This window comes from Phyllopteryx taeniolatus, chromosome 5 (assembly GCF_024500385.1).
Source record: "Phyllopteryx taeniolatus isolate TA_2022b chromosome 5, UOR_Ptae_1.2, whole genome shotgun sequence".
NCBI lineage: Eukaryota > Metazoa > Chordata > Actinopteri > Syngnathiformes > Syngnathidae > Phyllopteryx > Phyllopteryx taeniolatus.
The window spans coordinates 25,789,326-25,809,983 of NC_084506.1; the positions used below are offsets into that span (position 1 = coordinate 25,789,326).

Here is a 20,658-nt window from a genome sequence, read left to right on the forward strand (position 1 = left end):
CAGGGTGTCCTTTTTTAATTCTTGTTAAAAAGACATTTCATTCAAGGAGACTAAGGGCCGCTGCAGCAAAGTGGAGACCGTCACTGTGGAACATATGACTGCACAGCTAAGGCACAGCAACAGCGTGTGTCTTCAAAATCTTCAAATGACACTGCAAATCTGCACAAGCAATAAGAAACCAGCAAGGAATTACTTGGACTCGTTGTACTACTTGGACAAGATTGGACAGGATCTGGCGATATTGAATAAAAATGATGCTAATAATAATAATACTCAGCAGACCAAAACAAAATATCAAAAAGATGACCAGAATTAGTTGAGGCTCCGTATTCCTTCACAACTCAGCGAGCGGGAATCCTACTTGAAAGAAAGAAAAAAAAAAAGTCTCATTCCAACAAAGCGGAAACACATACAATTCGCGTAGCACCCTTTATAACATGCCTGGAGGGAGCACGGTCTCAGTACAGAAAGAATAAATCATGTGGAACCCCCATAACGAGCAAAAAAAAAACACACGATGATAGCTGGGATAGGCTCCAGCACGCCCGTGACCCTCGTGAGGAGAAGCGGTTCAGAAAATGGATGGATGGAAGAGTTTGGAACATACAGAAATTCAACACCATGCTGGCATTGAAACAGGAGTTAAAAACATTCAGAGAGGGACTGGCCAATCTCATTTAAAAAAAAAAAAAAATTTTCATTCCAATAGTTATCGAAGGAAATGCAGTCAAATGTCTATCAGTAGGAAAATGAAAAAACATCTATTTTATGACACCCGTGTTTGTGTGGATTTCAATGGGCAGACTTTGGTTCAGGTCTGGACCCAGGCACCTTTCCCTATCACCTCACCTATACACATCCATTTGTTCCATACCTATTGTTACATTATTTTTGACAAGCACATTGGGGGTATTACAGTAGTTTTATTCTTACCTATGCAACCTTTGGGTTTCACAGTTGTCTTATTTTAACCTGCACAACTTTGGCGGTATTTACGGTTATTTTATTTTTACCTGCACAAAGTTTGGAGTTTTTACATGTCAAAATGTTACCTCCGCAACATTTGACATTTTGACTGCAGAATTATTTTAGCCCACACCCCTTTTTGGCAGATTTCCTGATCGTTATAAATAGTGAATGGCATACTCGTATATAGCGCTTTATCGACACCATCACAGTGCACAAAGCAGAGGCTCACATTCACCTATTCACGCACACATTCACACACCGATGGGCGGCTGCTGTCATGCAAGGCACTTCCATGGTCACTGGGAGCAATTTAGGGTTCAGTGTTTTGTCCAAGGGCACTAGATAGTGGGAGATGGGATTCGAACCGCTGACCCGTCAGTCACTGCACGTCCACTCTCAACTGATCCACAGCCACCCAATTATGGTACTATATAAATGTATGCATACAGAAACTATGCAGACCAATCACATGCAATGTACTGTAACTTCACCCACCTGACACTAGCCGGCCAATTAAATGGTTTACTATCATTAATATTCTTATTGATTTGTGAGTGCAGTGAAAGGGTGTTTGCAAGGCAGGCAAGCGGAGAGGAAAGTGAATTATATTCTTATTATATTATTATCACATATTGCAACAGTCTAGAGCCGTATGCATGTTTTGGGAACGTGGGTGGAAGCCAAGAGTACCCATAGAAAACCCATGCAAGCACAGGGAGAACGTTCAAACTTCACACAGTAAGTTCAAACCCGGAACCTTTGGAATGTGAGGCAGACAAGGTAACCACTAGTAGATTGTTCTGTCCCACATAATTTCTATACGAAAAAAATAATTTTGATTGTTTCTTATGTAATATTTTGATTTTGTGAGATGGTGAATTTTCATCAAATTTGTAAAATAAAATGTTTGCAATTTGAATTGAATTACTGCAATATATTGAGTTTTCCCACATTATTCTTTATTTCATTTAATGAGATGCACCTGTATATAGACCTCTGCCTGAAGAAAGTTTCCTGAACTTCTCTAACTTTCAATTGAGGACCCCTGGTCTAAAGGGTGTGAAGTGGTTTGCCGAAGGACCTACTCTGAGAAGCGGGCCTGCCTAATTGTGAACGGCCTCTCGACAATGTAGCTTTGGCCTCATTTAACGGCCCGTCTGAGGCAAACACAGGACCTGAGGGGGGCTATTTGAAGCAGGCCAGACACTTTTTAGTCACGGGATCCCCCCCACTACCACCCGCCCTCCTGTTTTCCCCCCCACTCCAAACTCAAAGCAAACAGCGTGTAATGTCAGAGGATCCAGGGCCTCAGCAAACAAGCCAGTTGGCCGGCGCCGCAGTGACGAGAGGAGGGCTCGGACGAGAGATGTCTGACAGGCGGAGATGTTAACAGCTCCTGATAAGCGGCGTGGAGGAGACGAGCGAGGGGGAGAATAGAGCAGGAAGTAGTAGAGGAGCGACTGACAAGGACAATCCCAGATCCAGGGAGGGGAACGAGGGTTTACCGCAAGGCTGTTTTTCACTCCTCCCAACCAATTGCATTTAAAAAAAAAAAAAAAAAAAATGTCCTCGAGGTTATTTAAGGAAATTTAGTCAAATGCCCATCTGTAGGCCAAATGCATTTAAAAAATTATACATCTACATTTTAAAGCATCAGTTTTGTGCGGGCATGGTCTAAAGCACACATTCTCAATAGGCAGACTCCTTTCTATATGAACCCAGACCTATTAGGAGATCATGTTTGATCAACAATTACTACAGTCTAATTTTTATTTCAGTGACTTTGTTGTTTTTTACACTAATCTTATTTTAAGCTGCACAACTTTTGGTTGTTTTAACGTTGTTCTAGTTTTATATGCGCAACTTTTTGGTTGTTTTACAGATGTTTTATTTTTATCCGTGCAACTTGGGGTGTTTTACGGTTGTTCTATTTTTACCTGTGCAACTTTTAGCATGTTTACGCGAAACTTATTTAAACTTGCACAACTTTTAGGGGTTTTACAGTCGTCTTATTTGAACGTGCATGCCTTGGAGGTTTTAATGGTTGTCTTATTTTAACCTGCACGATTTTTGGAGTTTTTACGGTTGTCTTATTTTTAGCAGTACAACTTTTGAGGGTTTTACATTAGTCTTATTTTAACCTGCGCGACTTTAGTTTTTTTACAGCTGTTTTATTTTTGTCCATGCAACTTTTTGAGTTTTTACGGTAGTCTTATTTAAACCTGTGCAACTTTTGAGATTTTTACTCTAGTTTTATTTTTACCTGCAGAACTTGTTGCATTTTCCCAACAAATGTATTTTAACATTAACAGCATTTAGCTTTTTCACAGTTGGAGGCAGCAGAGGAGGCGACTTGAGTCTCCTCCGAGTTTTCACTTTGGCAAGAGCTTATTGTCAAGCTAGTATACTTGACATTTGTCTGACATTTCCCCCCTCGGAGGCTCTTTTCACGCGGTCCGTCAGTCACAGCCTGTCCACACATCACTTCCAATCAGGTCCATCGCCCCGATAGAGCATTAACCCACATTATTGTGTCCACCATCATTTGGCAAAGTGTTGTGTTGCCTGGTCAGTGGACAAACATGTGGCAAGCAGACTTGCACAGTTACTCTGTGAAGAAGCTGTGGAAAGCCTATAGGTTACAGCAGTGTCCTAGGCAGACAACAGGCCTCCTCACTTCATGGAGTGTAATTAAAGAGGAAACTGGGCCATATTGACGAGGAAAACCGCCACATGCCCTTGAAGGAAGGAAGAGCTGCACTGGAGAAAAATAAGCCAATAATGTTGGGGCGTGCATGCGCACGTGCATGCGTGCGCAGGAAGGACAAGGTCGTTACATTAAGTCTTTAAAAGCAGCCACCACAAGGAATTTTCAGTTGTTTTTCTCCCTACATTTGTGACATGAAATTCACTTTACAGGGGATATATTATGGGATATTGACTATTGAATAGCTTGTTCACATAGCTTGTTCAAATTCTCTGGAGTGCGTGCCTACCGATTTCCCTAAATGTACCTGTGAGTGACTCTGTCTGAATTATGTCAGATTGTGATGTAACAGTGGTGTTAACTTACATGATACCACCCCACACTCAGTTTCTCCTCAGCCATGACTTGACAACTAGGCTTGGTGAAGATCCACCCATTTCAAATAACAGGCGAACAACATGGAAACTCTATCGTGTCAAAGCCAATAACAAAAAGCAGAGATGGTTGTTGGATGCACAGACCAGCTTCCGATCATCGGCGCATACTTGATTGTTCAATGAGGTTGTCAATGTGGTGTATCCACTTCAAGTGTGATTCGGCGGCTTTGTGATGAAGGTCTGTCTCCATGAGTGAAAATGCAGTTGATGTTTTTCTTGTCTTTATTTCACAGTTTGCACTTGTTTTTCATGACTCGGGACTCACCAAGTTGCCACCCCCTAGTCGTCATGGTAACAAAAGCTGTTCTCGTGTTGGCAAACCCTGTAGCAGGTGAGCAGTGGTTCATTTGCGTAAGAAAGTACCGCCGCCTCAAAACTGGCTGATTTCAGCCAGGCTTGAAAAATATTTATCCTTTACAAACGTAAAGTGTGCTATGATACTTAATCCTTGGTATATTTTGACATTTAAGACACTGGAAACTGTTTTAAATTGCAAAAAAGAAAAATGCATAATATGGGAATGTGGGATGAATCTCAGCTCCGGCCTTCCTGTGTGAAGTCGGGCTCATTGAAGACTTTAAAATCGTCTTTTAATTGGTTGTTTGGCTATATCTGACCTGTAATTGGCTGGTGATCAATTCAGGATGTACTCAACATCTCACCCAAATTCAGCTGGGATAGGGTCCGGCTCACTCGCAACTCTATTGAGGACAAGCGGTATAGAAAATGGATGGGTATGATATGTCTCCTTCAAGGCACATTTCCAACTTATTATTAAAGACACATAATACAGCTCTGTTGTTGCTATGGTCATTGTTCAAGCTGCAGTCCGTCCTATGACTGCTTCTTATTTTCCCACAGTGTCCCTCCCTCAAGTCTTTATCTACAGCCTTGAGACTTCAAGGGCCCTCAAGATGAATTCATTTAGCCTGACCTCGGCCTGGGCCTCTGAGAACTGTTTCAAAACATCCTCCTGCGTGACGGAACAACAGAGAGTTTCACAATATAATAGCACAGATGTACCTCCCGCACGGAAGAAACCGACAGGACGCCAAGGTCACGTCAACTCAAGAGCACCAATAACAACATGGTAGGAGTTTGTAAATATGGGAAACATTGAACAACATTTATTTTCAAGCAGCATAAAACATTTAATTTTATCGCTGATGTTTTATAGATCAAAAGCTGCGGGTCAGCCACCCACATTCACAAATCAACTGAAAGCACCATAAAGTCCATCAGGAAACACGGGAGAAGTCACAAGGGAAAGGATGCGAGCTTGAGTTCCACTATCTGTTCTGAGGGCTGCATGGAGGAAAGGACGGGAGTGGTTCTTTGAGACTCGCTACCGACCATGAGAGCAGTAAGCAGGTCTCCAAAAGAAACGACATTCTTCCCATGGACAAAGGAGCTGAAGGTAAAGACATAATTTGGAGGGGGGGGGGGAAATATATATAATAAAAAAATAAATAAAATAAAATCGAGATTAATTTCTGTAGTAGGCTATATCTTGATGTTAGATATCAAGACTTCTTCCACCAAACTCCTTGGTGATTGGAAATGTCTTTGGGATGATTCCAAATGGACAAATACTGTTTGCGTATAAAGGCTTTTGAAACTAACTTAAAGGACCCCTGACAGAAACCCATTCTTGGCCCCTTTATGGTGCAACAAAAAAAGTGTGTGACCCTCCCCGTACGCTTGAATAATAATTCCTGACCCTGACCTCTAGAAGACAATGTTGCAAACAGCGCATGGGTGGCCAAAGGAAGCAAGTCGAGGAAGGGAAACACAATATGCTTAGAAGAAAGGACTCCAAAACAACATCAGCCAATCAAATACTTGAAATGATTGTCTAACTTTGACGCCATCCTCCACCCAGATTAAATGCCACAGGAAAAAAAAAGTCTGGGAATGGAGCATCGCCCATTTGTCGCAGATACCCGCTTCTGCTCGGGGCTCATTTGGAAGAATTCTATCAAAGGATTCCCCTGAGCCCGTCCCTAACATACAAATGTCTTGGTAACTTTCCTTGACACCAATTAATGCTTTTCCATTAGCCAGAGCTTTGCATCTTAGGGCCTTAAAGAAAGAGCACAAAACCGCAATGAAAGCTGCGAATAGTTTTTTTTTCCTGACATATGATTGAGGATCCACAGAGTAAAACATGAATAGTTGAATTTGTGAAAAGCGAACCATAATTACAGTAGGTGGGGGTTCTCCAAGTCATATGACCCTCCTCTACACATGACCCGACCACTGGACCAGAGTTAAAACAGGGATGACCCTCCCTGGGATACTTCAATATATACCCCCTTTCATAAATTGTAAAAAGGAAGAAAAAAAGTCCCTAAGGCAAATATTTAACTGACAAGGTCCAGACAGGTAAACTAGCTGTTTTCTTGGCAGAGCAGCGGAGGCCTCTCTAATACCTGCGGCTCTATACCGCTGCACTCCATAAATAGTTGGATCCAATGGAACGAGGAGTACCTATAATGAACAGAGCGCAGATGTTTGCACTGGCTCGGCGAGGACAGAAATGAAGGGAAAACACGGCGCAGCTCGGAGGGATTTGTCCACTGCTGTTCGCTGTGATCCTAAGAACAAAAACCAGCAATAGCGTTTACCTTTCTGGCATCGGTTGGAGGTCCAGCAGCGGTACTCCTGTTTGTTATTGAAGGTTGTCTGCTGACACAACGGGTTGTCCTCCATGATGCCCGGACAGACGTTGTCGCACTCCTTGGCCTTCTTATTCCCACTCACAATGTTGTTAAACTCGGCATCCATGATGAGAGACCAGTCCACCGAGTCCAAGTAGCACAGCTCGGGGTTCTTCTCGATCCGGATGGCCCCGCGGGTGACGTTCCTCAGGTTGTACAGGCCAATGTCCTTCAGGCTGGTCATCTCATAGATCACCAGGGCGTAGTTGTAGAAGAGGTTGCGTCCGCGGATGACACTCAGGTTGGGGAACAGCGTGCTCAGGCTGTCCAGGCCCGGCACGCGGAACAGCAGCAAGTAGTCGGTGATGACGGTCAGCTTGGGGAAGCTGAGCGAGCGGAACACCTCCTGGTTCTTGGTCTTGCTGTTGTTGGTCTTGATGAGGAGGATCTGCAGGTAGCCCTCCACCACCGTGCAGTTCTCCAGGCGCTTGAACTCACTGATGTCGTTCCGGATGTCGATGCTGGGACCGCAGACTGCAAAACAGCGGAGGAAGGCGTGTCAACGAAACAATGATGGACAAATGTCAGCAGAAAGGGAATACAGTGCCTTGACTTAGGACTTTAATTCATTCTGCGACCAAGCTCGTAAACTCAATTATCTCCATGAAAACAAATTGAAATGTGATTAATCATTTCCAGCCCCCCTAAATTCGACTAGCATAATTTTTAATCTGAATAATCTTCTGGGAGCGTATAATCCCGTTACTTTAGACTGCCGGTGTCAAACTCAAGGCAGAAGAGCCAGTTCTGCCCCCACCACATCATTTTAGTGGACTACTAAGGCAAATAAAGTGTTTACTTCATGTTTCATTTCTAAATGGCTTTGCTCTTTTCATTTTGGCATAAAATCTGGAGTGAAATTGCAGTTTTTCTTCACTTCACACAACCAAGCATTTTTTGTTTCCGGCATTGTTGGATGCATAGATTATCAATTTTTTGTAAATTAGCAACTCGACCTCACTCACTATTCAAGTGTCTGGGTTTACGCCTAGTACACACATCAGGACTTTTCAAATCTTAAAAGGTTTTTTTTATCTGTGAAAAACCCCACATATGAAAATAAAAAATTCGGCAGTCAACAGTTTTGGTTGCATTGGGTGTGGTGTGCTCCGATAATAGCAACACAGAACACCGCACACAAAGATTATTTTCCAGCGCCGATCTCGAAATCTCATGTGATCACACGTGATCTTACGAAACCGAAGTAGAAAAAGAAACACTTCCTTTGCGCTGATGATGCCCGAACATTCCCAAAGGTTATTGGACCCGGAGTATTCTAAAATGGCAATGTCCCCAAAAAAAGGACTTGCTTTGGAAAATATTGTTTTGCCATCTGGGGAAAAAACGAAATCAGGTAGGACATGCTTATTTTTTATTTATGATCCTTTCTTTTTATTGAGGCATGGTACTTCTTGATTGGCTACATTCTGTTCCACATCACAATTGTTGGCGTCATGACTCTGGAAAAGTTGACTATCCCTCACACACATGAGGACATTTGGTCATATATATTGAACACATTCATTATTTAAGACTGTCACCATTGACCTGTTTCGGACCCTAAAATCAAGACGAATCCACTCACATTCGACCTGAGGACAATCTTATAGGATAATCTTATAAGACGTAAGATTGCCAAAAACAGTTGTCTTTATGTGTGTACCGGGCCTTAGGCACAGCTCAGGTGAGGAGTGGCTGATTTGCATGACACGGGACTGCCCCCTCAAAACTTTAGCCTAAGGCAAAGGGGGTGAGTGGTGTGCTGTAGTTGCCACATGCATGCTATTATGACACCTGCAAACTGTTTTCAATTGTGAAAACAACATCAGAGGTCTCCTTTAACATTAGCAACAGGTAATTTGTTGGTTATGGCATCACCTATACTAAAGAAATTGATTTCCTCTCAGTAAACCTATTCCAAAATTCAGACAAATGGAAATTACTTGGGGAGAAATTACTTTTTAGGTCTTCTGTATTCAAGAAGCTAGCAGTCAGCGTGATAAAGTGAAGCTGTTATTGACGTGTTAAACATGTCGATGCATTCTCAGCATTGTGTAGTTAATCATTGCGGACGTCAGGTAGACCTCACTCGCTCGTCGTCACTTGACCGTGTGCCTGTTGTTGTCCCACAAACACAAGCACACACAAAGACGTTAATAAAGGCGCCATTCATTATGGACGCCATGTGACTCTCCCTTTCGTTGGCCCTATCGATTACGACACATGGGAATTAACGTTGGACTGTTTTCTCATAACGTAATGGGCGCTCAAAAGAAAAGAAAATGTATATAGTTTTGGCCGTCCCATTTAAATTTATCAAAAACCACTTCAACTTATTAAAACACTTTTTGTACAGTATATCTACATTAAAATGACAAAAGCTTAAAGAACAAGACATCAGCTATGCTATTTGCATTGCATTTAATGCTTTTTAATTTCTTTATTTTTATTCCATTAATTCAATTTAGGGAACCCTCATTTGCTATTTTCTGTGATGTAAAATTAACAGTAATTATAATCTACATAATATGTCCATCCCGGTTTGCCACCGTTCTACAATTGGGATTTAAAGAAAATCAAGCAATATTAACAGCATTTTCAAAAGCAATTGAAGCATTGAGCGCCTCGGGTTGTTTTGCCTCACATCGAAGGTCGGCACTCAAAAAGCGGCGACGCATGAGCTCCTTGCTTAAACCTGTTATGTTCTTACATAGGCTTAACTGCTGAACAGTTTAACAGCGTGTGTGTCCCAGGAGTGCGGCTAGACTTGACCGTGCTATCAAGTCAAAACCCAGAGCGTCAACATAAACATAACATCCGTTATCGACACGCAAATATGCTTGAATGAGCTGAATTAAATTGCTAGAAAGATGACACCACTACCATACAAAGCAAATGGAGTGGGATTTGCTCGCTGCAATCAAACTTGAGGCCTCGGGCTCCACTTCTTTTGTTTCCTTTACAGTTTTCCGGGTAGGAGAAAGGGAGGGAGAAGGGGATGGAGCATCTCACACAAAGGCTAATTTGTTTGTTCGGAAAGAGAAAGTCTCTCCCCCACTTCCTGATGAGGCCATTATTATTACAATTGAGGTTGGTGCGGCAGTCTGGAGGGGCTGGAAAGGCTGCACTGGGCAGTGGTGGGTCGTCAGGGCTAGTGAGGCCTTCTCTGCTGGCCTAAATACTATCCGAAGCACTGACCAACATCAACAAAACTATACATACTGTAATAAAGATCCAATATAAAATTATAATTTGTTCCATTAAAATGTATTCATTTATTATATTATAGTATATTGGTAGAAGGATGATGAGGATGGAGCTGCCAGGCAAGAGAGCTAGAGGAAGATCAAAGAGAAGGTTGATGGATGTCGTGAGGGAAGACATGAGGGCAGTTGGTGTTTGAGAGGAGAATGCGGGAGATAGGCTTACATGGAAAAGGATGACGCGGTGTGGCAAGCCGAAAGGAAAAGAAGAAGTATTTAACCCAACCTCAAAGCTAATGATAAAATTGCATCTATGATGCAGCGCCTTAACATGTTAAGCAACGGATTAAACACAAACTGTGTAGCAACACGTAGACAGAGAATATAACAGGACTCACAGTCATGCACTGCCTTGAATGACACAAATTAGTGCCATAGCGATGAGCTGACAGAGGAGTTGAGAAGTTTCAATGAACATTATATCCAGCTGTCTCATAATGCCACCAGGTGGCCAAGGCGAGCACACAAGAAGGCTTGGCAGAAAGGCCATTCAACTGATGTCGTGTGACAAAAACTGTTTAACTCGTTTTTCATTCTATTTAATTCTGTCATTACTGTATGCTTTTATAAAGTACAATATTATGGAGTGCTATTTTCCCCTCATTAAAATACACATTACAAAATGTGTTTTTGTTTTTTGGAGGGGATGACTGGAACAGATTAATGGCATTTCGCTTCATTTCAATGGGAAAGATGATTTGAGATATGAATATTTTGAGTTACGAGTGAGGTCACAGAACACATTTAGCTTGGATGTCAAGCCACTAATGTACTGGCAAAGGGACTATTTCAACCAATCAGATTTTACATTTTCCCCACAATAACGTCAGAATAAAATAGCTACAAGAGAGAAAACACTATAGTACCAGTATGAAAACGCAACTTGCGCAAAAAAGTTGCAATGTTATGAGAAAGTCCTAATGTTAATGAGAAAAAAAGCGGTAATAATATACTGTAGGTCAGTCACATGTTTTCTATTGAGATGAAATAGAATCCTAAAAGGAAAGGATGAAGAAGAAGAATGGAAGTAAAAGCCATCTCCCTCTTTCCCTCCCCCCTCTCTCCTAATTAGGCAGGTTAACCACCAAGGAATTCCAATCATTTCCTTGAAACAGGGATGGAGGAGGCCGAAACTTAAGCCTACAGGACTATGTGATGGCAGCCGGCAGGTCGAATCGCTCTTTTTCCCCTATGCTTATAGAAAAATGCAAATAACAATGACATTATATAAAATAGGTTTTGTGCTATTTTCCCTTCTAATACCAACAAGCTTTGAAACAGTTTTTTTTCTATATAATAACAGCTCTGAAAGAAACACTTACCCTTTTTGGTATTTTGACAATTTTTTATTTTTCTGCTAATGGATGTTTATGAGATACGATTTTAGTGCATTCCATGACCACTCTCGTACCTCAAATCATATTTCCCTGTTGAAATTGATAGAAATGCAGTTAATTCGTTCCAGCCTCCCCCCAAAAGAACACTTTTGTACTGTGTGTTTAATAAGGACACTAGCACTGTAACGTTGCCCTTAAAAACATAGTAATAACAATTAATTAGAATACAAAGAATTAAACAGTTTGTGCATCATGATGAATTTATTACAGCTCCTTCTGACTTATGACTTGACCACCAGGGGCAGTATAATACAGTCATGCAGACACAAACAAAGAGTTTCAAAACTTTGAGTGATTCAGTAAGCTGCAGTAATAATGTTAGTTGTTTTTTGCAGAAGATAAAGAAAATAGTTTTGGTATTGTCTGTGTACACGTGTTGCTACACCATGTGTTTAAATATCTATTGCTTATTGTGGTGTAACATCGCCACGTAGCTGCTCCTAGTTAGCCCGTCCATGACGTTTCTTGTTATGTGTGAGCATTAAGCTAGAGGAATTTAAGGCAATGTTATGTGGTTGTTTAAAATACACAACCTCCAATTCTCTTTGTTTAATGTTGCGCTCTGCTTTGTTTTTTGAGTGAGTTTTGTTGATGCTGTTAAAATGTTAAATGATGCTGTTGTTGTTAAGGGAGTTGAGTTCATTGCAGTCATACAACGCTCATATTCATGCAAGTCAAAGCAAAAAGATCGGCTGAACGACAGCTTGTATTTAGAAAAAATCGTGGGGTCACTCGTATCTGAAGGCACCACTGTATTTGGGAGTTATTTTTATCAGTAGTTTATACAATAAAATTAAAATCTTCATTTTATTCAAACATATACTTAGAAATAGCAAAGCTGAGAAACTGATAATTTTGCCGTAGTTTCAAATTTTTTTCCAGTGCTGTATACAGTATGTGAAAATTATGCCTACATACGTATATTATAATATGTATTTCGGATTGCACTTCTTGATGGAAAATTTATCCTGGGTAATGGTGAAGGGGTAGGATTTAAATAAGTTTTAACTTCTTTCGACTCATTTTCAAAGACATCAATACACGTTTCCAGGAAGGAATATTTAAATTGTAGATTTTTCTTTTTTTTGCTTGTTCAAAATAAAAACTTTTAAAATCAATCAATCAAAGCTCCACAAAAAAAATGTATATCTTTTTTTTGAAGATAATGTAAAAATAAGTGCTTCCTTTCTGAGAAATGTCACTTTTGTCAAGACATATGTAAAAAAACAACCCTGAATAAATTAACATTTTAAATGAGCCGTCAAAAGGGATAGCATCATTGGTCGACGGTCACACCGCACTTGCTCAGCGTAAAAGGTCCGCGTGGCAGCAGGCAAGGATCCCAATGTGTGCTTACTGACTTCACCGCTCTCAAATAGAATGTTTTTTTATTCAAGGACGCAGCGCATCATGTCAAACGCCCTCTTACCTGTCGCGCTGCGCCCCGACAAGCCATTCCTTGGTCCTGCCCCCCCTCAGCACATACGCAATGAATGGGAAAGCCGGCGGCAAGTGCAGTGTGAAAAAGCCTTAACGCTGCAGAACCTCCACCTTTATCACAGTCAATATCACAAGAAAAAAGTGATAAAGTTACTGGAAAATTTAAAATCAATGAAGCGCCCATCCCTCACGCTCACTGATTGACATACGCAGGAAGAAATTTAATGCTACTGGTCTCTATTTGCGCTTCACACCGCTGAGTAAACAGACCTATCTTGTTGGAGTAATGGGATCTGTCTGCTCATGTTTATGATTGATAAACCTTGACCCCACACCCGCCACAGCCCCTCCTACAAGCTCCGTGTGTCCCTCACAAACTCAAACATGGCCCCCTTTTGCAAGCCTGCATGTAAATTAAAAGCAAGCTTAATGGCCGCCTAATCTGATTTGAATTGGGTAAACAGGGGGCTATTTTTAAACTAAATTAGTATCCCTTACAGTGGGCGACGTCGTCAGCGTCAAATATAGACTTCGGGACAGCGAATGTAATTTTGCACTATTTGTCATCACTCCGCTGACACCGAGCATTCTGGGAAAACACATAATTGCATCCTTCGCCGGGTATGCAGCTGTAAAGTGGAGCGAGATTAGGAAGGACATTCTTCTCTCGTGCAGTGTTAAACTCAAGGACAGTCGTTTGTTTTCGGGCATCGATCAAGTCAAGGTGCAAGTCTGCAGCAGCAACTTGTTAGTGCATTGATTATTTTTTTTCTAACTGAAAATGCATTTAATAAAATAACACTCAGTAGCGAGAGGACAAATAACAACAAACAAATACCAAATATATGCGTAAGAAAACTTGTTAATCGACAAAAAAAGTTGGAGTTTTACGAGAAGAAGGCATAATGTATTATGAGAAATCACTTCTGAGAGTAAAACAGTAATCTTAAATGAGAATGATCGATGATAATTCTGACGGAGAAAAAGGAATAAAATCATATAATAAAGTTGTATTGGTCTGGGGATCAAGTCAAAACACGGTAGTGCCTTGCAAGTTTCATTTGTTCCGTGACCATGCTCGTAACTCAAAACACGTATTTCATACTCAAATCTTCTTTTCCCATTGAAATCCCATTAATCCGTTGCAGTTTTCCCTCCCAAAAAGTTTTTTAAAAAGGAAAATAACAATCTATAATTTTTTACTTTATCAAAACATATTGTAATAACATAATTAAATATAATTTAAAGAATGAAACACTTTGTGCATCATGATGAATTCATTGTGGCTCTTTTTTGTGTGTGTGTGCGACTTGATCAACAGGGAGCAGTGTAATACATTCATGCTGACAAACGAAGAAGCGTTTCACAACTACTGTGACTCAGGTTGTTGCGGTATTATTAGTCATCTTTTCCCGTGACTGCTATATTGTTTGTCTACATGCATTGATGCATCGTTTGTGTTCAAATATGCATTGTTTAAAGCATAACACTGCCACATAGATGCTGTCCGTTAGCCCATCCATGGCGTTTCCCGTCAGCATTAAGCTATTCAAACCAAAAAACGACAGCTTGTATCTCCAAAAACTTGTAAATTAGATCACTCGTGTTCAGAGGTGGGTAGTAACGCGCTACATTTACTCCGTTACATTTATTCAAGTAACATTTTCCATCAACTGTACTTGTCAGAGAACTTTACATGCACCGTACATTTAACTTCTACTTGAGTATTTATGTGAAGAAGGATTGATACATTTAGTCCGTTACAATGATCAACATGCCATTCGTTACTTTTATTGATTCATTCTTGCGTGTGCGCGTCTATTTTTAGACTCCATCTTCGACTTCCGCATAGGGTGCCCGTTGCGCCAATCAAACGGGATCACTAATGTCATTTGACTTCAATTCACCAATCAGACGACACAAGGCAGTCACATGACCGCACAATAGCCTTTACGAGCCAATCAAAATGACTCATTTTTGGAGAAAAAAACAGACGCGTGACTGTTTATTTTACAGACTCCAAAAAACAACAGCTTTATCGTGCAGCTCTTAAATTGTGACTGCCCAAACTTGGATATTCCAGCCCACTTCTAACTTGAGACAACACCTTGGGGTAAGTTGCAGATGTTTCTATTGTTGCTTTGGCAGTGGATATGGCAAACGTAGCACTATCCCTATGGTGTCGCACGCGCACACACAATCACTAAGTCCCAAAAACATGCGTGGTAGGTTGATTGAAGACTCTAAATTGCCCGTAGGTGTGAATGTGAGTAAGAATGGTTGTTTGTTTCTATGTGGCCTGCGATTGGCTGGCGACCGGTTCAGGGTGTACCCCGCCTCCCGCCCCAAGATAGCTGGGATAGGCTCCAGCGGCCCGCTGCCCTAGTGAGGATAAGCGATAAAGAAAATGGATGGATGGATGATATTCATGCTCTGATTTATTTATTTATTTTTCAATTTAAAACATTTAAAAATCAGAAGTTACCGTAATTTCTCATGTATAATGCACATTTTTTCCCCAAAAGAATTGTCAAAAGTCAATAGTGCGCATTATACATAGGTATAGGTGAAAATGAAAAAGCTTTCACATTTTATTGCAATGTCATCGCCACCTAGAGGTTATGAAAAAGGTGTAGCCTACACTTTCATTCCAATAGGACGGGTACGTATGACTGCATATACCGTATGTACAGTTGTGCTCATAAGTTTACATACACTGGCAGAATTTGTGAATTTCTTTTTTGTTTAAATATGACTGAACAACAACCATCATTCGTTTCTTTATGGTTATGTTTTGTTTAATGATCATGCTTTTCTGAAACGCTTGACAGTTTAATTTTAATCCCATTAAAATAAAATTAAATGTGTTTTGCCGAGCCCTTCATGTTTTCTTTAAAGAATTGTACCCATCTTACAAATTCTGCCTGAGTAATCAAACATATGACCACAACTGTGTGTTTTCTCATTTACTAAATAAAAGTAAGGCTGTGAATTTCAAAATAAGAGCAAGTAAATACAAAAGTAATACATGTTCAAATAAAGTGCTTAACTTCAGAATAATTCTTTGAAAAAATGCTTCATGTTTTGATCATATAGGTAGAAGAAAATCATGCATTGTAAAAATTCATTATACATAGGTAGAAAGGTTTTCTAGAATTTTGAGTTCAACTTTGGGGGTGCGCATTATACGCGAGAAATTACGGTACTCACAAGTTACTCATTACTTGGAGTTTTTTCATTGAGTACTTTCTTACTCAAGTAAATATTTGGATGACTACTTTTTACTTTTACTTGAGTCATATTATTCTAAAGTAACAGGACTCTTATTTGAGTACAATATTTGGTAGCACTATAGTACAAAATTTGTTGTGAGAAAATTATGTAATGAAAATAAAGTTGTATTGTATTGTATATATATTGTGTAATACTAATGTTACAAGAATAAAGTTAAAATTTTATGAGAAAAAAGCCCTTAACATACAACTAAAAACAAATTAACTTCTGAGCGTAAACTGCAATATCAAAAGAATGAACTTGTTTTCTTACGAGAAAAAAAAGTGGTGACATACGAGAAAAAAGCTATATTGGTACAAGGATAAAGACAGAATATTACAAAAAAAAACTATTTGAAAGAGAAAAATGTTTTGATGTGGGAAAAAAACTTTTCATGTTATAAAAATAAAGTTCAATTGTAAGTGTAAAATCCTAATGTACCAAGAATAAAGTTATGCGTTATGAGAAAAAAAAATCTGTTTTAGCAGCCCCCTGGGGGAAACCAGAGCTATGAAGTAGCCCGCAATGAAAATGATTTTGATACCCCCGTCCACATATGTTAGTTGTGACGTCAGCGGATTACAAACGCACAAAAGAATGCAGCAAGTGTTTTGAAAAGTGTTCAAAAGCTGCACTCGCGGATTCCCACATGTACCACGTCACCATTTGATTCTTCTACACATGTAAGAATGCGACGGAAAAGGAAGAGCCGAGGACGTGGCCGTGTAGCGGGAACGTCACGAGGGAACGGTCCCGTCCCCTCAGCACCTGCCACATCAGCTGGCTCTAATCCTCGGCATACTGGAAGTCATCTGACCGCCGGTCTGGTGGGCCACTTCCCCTCAGCGGACCTCACTTCAAACACCGGGTGTTGGGGGGGGCGAGCGGGGGCGAGCAGGGCCCATACCGCAACCCAAAACAGTAACAAGATACTCAGACACGGCAAAGATCCTCCATCTGTCAGGAAGGCCACCACATATGTGAAATATTTCCATTCCACCTCATACTCGATCACTACTTCATACACCGTTAAATAACGAGAAGGATTTGTAGTACGGAAGGACAGTAGTACCTAAACTTGGGAATTCAAGTCATTTTGTGACCTAGCTTGTAACTTAGCTTATCTGTACTCTATATCAATTAAGTTTCCACATTGAAAATAATTGAAAGACCATTCATCGTTCCTAAAAATCATGTGATGCTCCAAAAGCAAATTTCAAATAAATCGATAACTGAACTGAAACTGCATTTTCTGTTCACAAAACTATAATTATAGCAAAATGTCCCTTGTTTTCGTCTTTGTACATTTATTTAATACATCTTCATAAGCTTTTTGGGTTGATTTGAAATCTATTGTTTTTTAGGCTCTGCTGATTTTTGTGGATTTGATTTGTGGATAGTTGTTCATCTGTCCTAAATGAATAAAATATAATTTCTTGGGTTTGTTGCAATTTTATCACACAATACTTATTGTGACCTTTTGTCAACCTTGTATCAAAAAAAAAATGCAAAAGATAAAATAAAAACCATCAAACTCGTCCTAAAAACTAATTAAAACTAACTGAATTTGAAAAATTAAATGTCAAAATGAAATAAAAAATAAAACTAATGAAAAATCCAAAACTATCATGACTTTGGTTTGTCAGGCTAGTTTTAGCAAGGCTAGAAAACGAGCACTCAAAGTATGCTATAATTCTTGATCCTTGGGCTATTTTGTTTTAAAGAACTGTGAAAAAAATGCATATGTCTATTTATATGTGAGACATAACACTTTCTATGAGAGGCTGAAATTCTGAGGATTTGGACAATTTTAAGATACACAAGTTCTCTAAACCAATTAATCGATTATCAAAAATCATTATCGATTAATTTGATAAGCGATTTGTTGTCAATTAATCGTTGCACCTCTAGTTTCGAGCCTAATCTTCTCATCTTGGACATGAGCTTGGCTTTCAAGTGACACAACGAGAAGTAGCTTGCAGTCATCTTGCACAATACGCCGCAGGCCATAAAAGCGGTTGGCGACGAGGATGCACCGAACCGACCGAGGAGAACGCTCCACTTCAAATCAAGTGTTTAATTAAGCATTGAAAAGCTCAGCTGGCAACCTGGGAGGACAGCGCTTGGCGTCAACTGACGAGCCCACACACACACGCGCACACACACACACACACACACACACACACACTCAAGGCAAAAAAAAAAATCTAATAAATCTTAGTCCTCGCCAGTAGTTGGCACTACACTGTTTTTATATTTATATATAAATATATATATATATATATATATATATATACACACACCGTAATTTCTCGTGTATAATGCCGCCGCCCCCCCACACCCACACACACACACTGCCTCCCTGTCACATTGACGTCAAACACTACCCGTAACATTGGTGTGCTCCGTCCCCCACTCCGCTCAAAAAAACAAATAAAAAGAAAATGACCAGCACGCGATCTACCAAGGCTAAACTCATTATTGACGTATTGAGCACCCCTGGTCTAGTGAGTGGCATCAGAAGCTGTAGTCAGTTTGGCCGGTTATAGTTCAGTGTGAGCTTTGGGACGCGAGTTGTGGAGTACCGCAGCTCCTTGTGAGTGTTCTCATTTGTTTTTTTTTTATTGTTTGTCAATTAACGGCTGAAAGAGTATCTGCAGTTTCATGCATGCTTTTTATTATCGCTAAGAAATATTTTTTGTGAGGTGGAGGTATTATATTTGGCCACTTGGGTTTGCCAACCACACATTTGACATCTTAGTAACTATAACTTTGAACTAGCGTATGCCTTTACAAGGTGGGTCTCTCTATTTAGTCACATGGATGGAACTGATGCAGATGTGCTACTGACGGGCGATTTCCAGTATAAGCCAATCTGCTAAACGTTGCTCTTTACTTGCGTTTGTTCCTGTCCGTATTGTCTGAGTGTGTGCATTGTTCATACATCGGGCTAGGTTGCTATGTGAGCATTTTATGTCATTAATCCCTGACTATGTTTTGTGTGTTAAAACATTGGCCTTTCAGTCATGTTCGCTGTAGGGGCAAGTTACCTGTTGACACACCAAATGGTTAAGTTGCTGTTGCTCAGTAAAGCTTCTTCTTCTGCAAGTTAAAAGAGACACAGTTGTCCTTGTGTGACTCATTAGTGCCACACTATATTCAATTAGCTAATGATGATTACTTTAGCGGAGACGTGCAGTTGCGTAATTGCACTATAGTTCAATAAAAAAAATCTGCAATGCACTGAACCTGCAATAACGGAAGCGTGATGTAGCAAGGGATGACTGTAACTGCTTTAAAAATGTTCAGCTTTCTACAGATTGCTGTTGTTTTGGTTCTGAATGTGAAGAGCTGCTCAGTACACGAGTGCATCTATTCTGGTGGGATACAGGAACACCCCAGAATCCTGGAAAATCCTACACTCTTTGATTTATCGCTTTCAACCAAAAGCTGTGAGTTTTTCAAAAAATTAAGCTTGATGAAGCAGTTTTAGCGTGTTTAACAAATTAAAGGTGAAGAATTTCAAAGTGGCCCCCATATCCTTTGATTTTTCTGTATGCAGGCCTCGCCGGAAGAATTTGGACACCCCTCCATTGAACCAACCTATTTGAATTCTTTTACACCTTTCTACTACAGTGAAAAGTGGGCTTTCGTTGCCTTTCATTTTCAAAATGAAGTCAACTGATATTGGAGCCCTCATTAAGGCGAACATGGGTGCTTAGCAACGTGCTAACCGCCTTGTGATTATTTAAACAATCATTCTAGTTTTTCCAGTGCGACATATCGCGTTCATAAATAATTGAGCAGGGAACACTAGGGAAATGGGGCACCTCACAAAACCCGACAAGAGGACGCCCGTACTCCAATAACCCTGCGATGCTATTGGTGAAACACAGGCGGTCATCGAGTTTATAATCACTAATAGTAGTGGTGTGAAAACCAGAAGCCAATTAAAGGCTTCACATGCACGCACACGCACGTACACACACACCTCTTACGGTACAATGAACAGAAACACGTCTGTTTTAACCCATAGCTATTTTTAAACATTCTATTTCCAAGTTCTTGTCGGTGCTCCCCCATCACAGGCATTCTTGGACGCTGCGGCGAGGAAAGTTGACTGCGGTCAGAGTTGAAAGGGTGATTAATTCAATTTTACCGGAAAGCTCACATTAGTGAAATGACCAGAGCGGCAAAATAAAGGAATACATGTTTTAACCCCCGTTGCCAAGCAAATATCTCAGAATTTTCAACTAAAAGTTAAAAGAAGAACAAAAGGCTACTATTAAAACTACTCCTCTCCAAGAACTGATGTATCATGCACCAGGGAGTGCCAAGATCTCTACGAGATTGCTTGGACTGTATGGGAAAAGAGGAAAAACATGCTCCATTGAACACATCGCACGAAATGACGAGAGCAAAACAAACAACATACATGGAGAAGATTGAGGA

The 20,658-nt window shown here is 40.3% G+C and overlaps 1 protein-coding gene across 1 annotated transcript in view; it reads right to left on the reverse strand.

Moving 5' to 3' along the window:
- igf1ra (insulin-like growth factor 1a receptor) overlaps positions 1-20,658 on the reverse strand; it is a 129,393-nt gene that overhangs the window by 106,374 nt on the left and 2,361 nt on the right. The window contains exon 2 of the mRNA XM_061774167.1: positions 6,741-7,307. Coding sequence (XP_061630151.1) covers positions 6,741-7,307 — 567 coding nt within the window. The remainder of the gene's footprint in view (positions 1-6,740; positions 7,308-20,658) is intronic.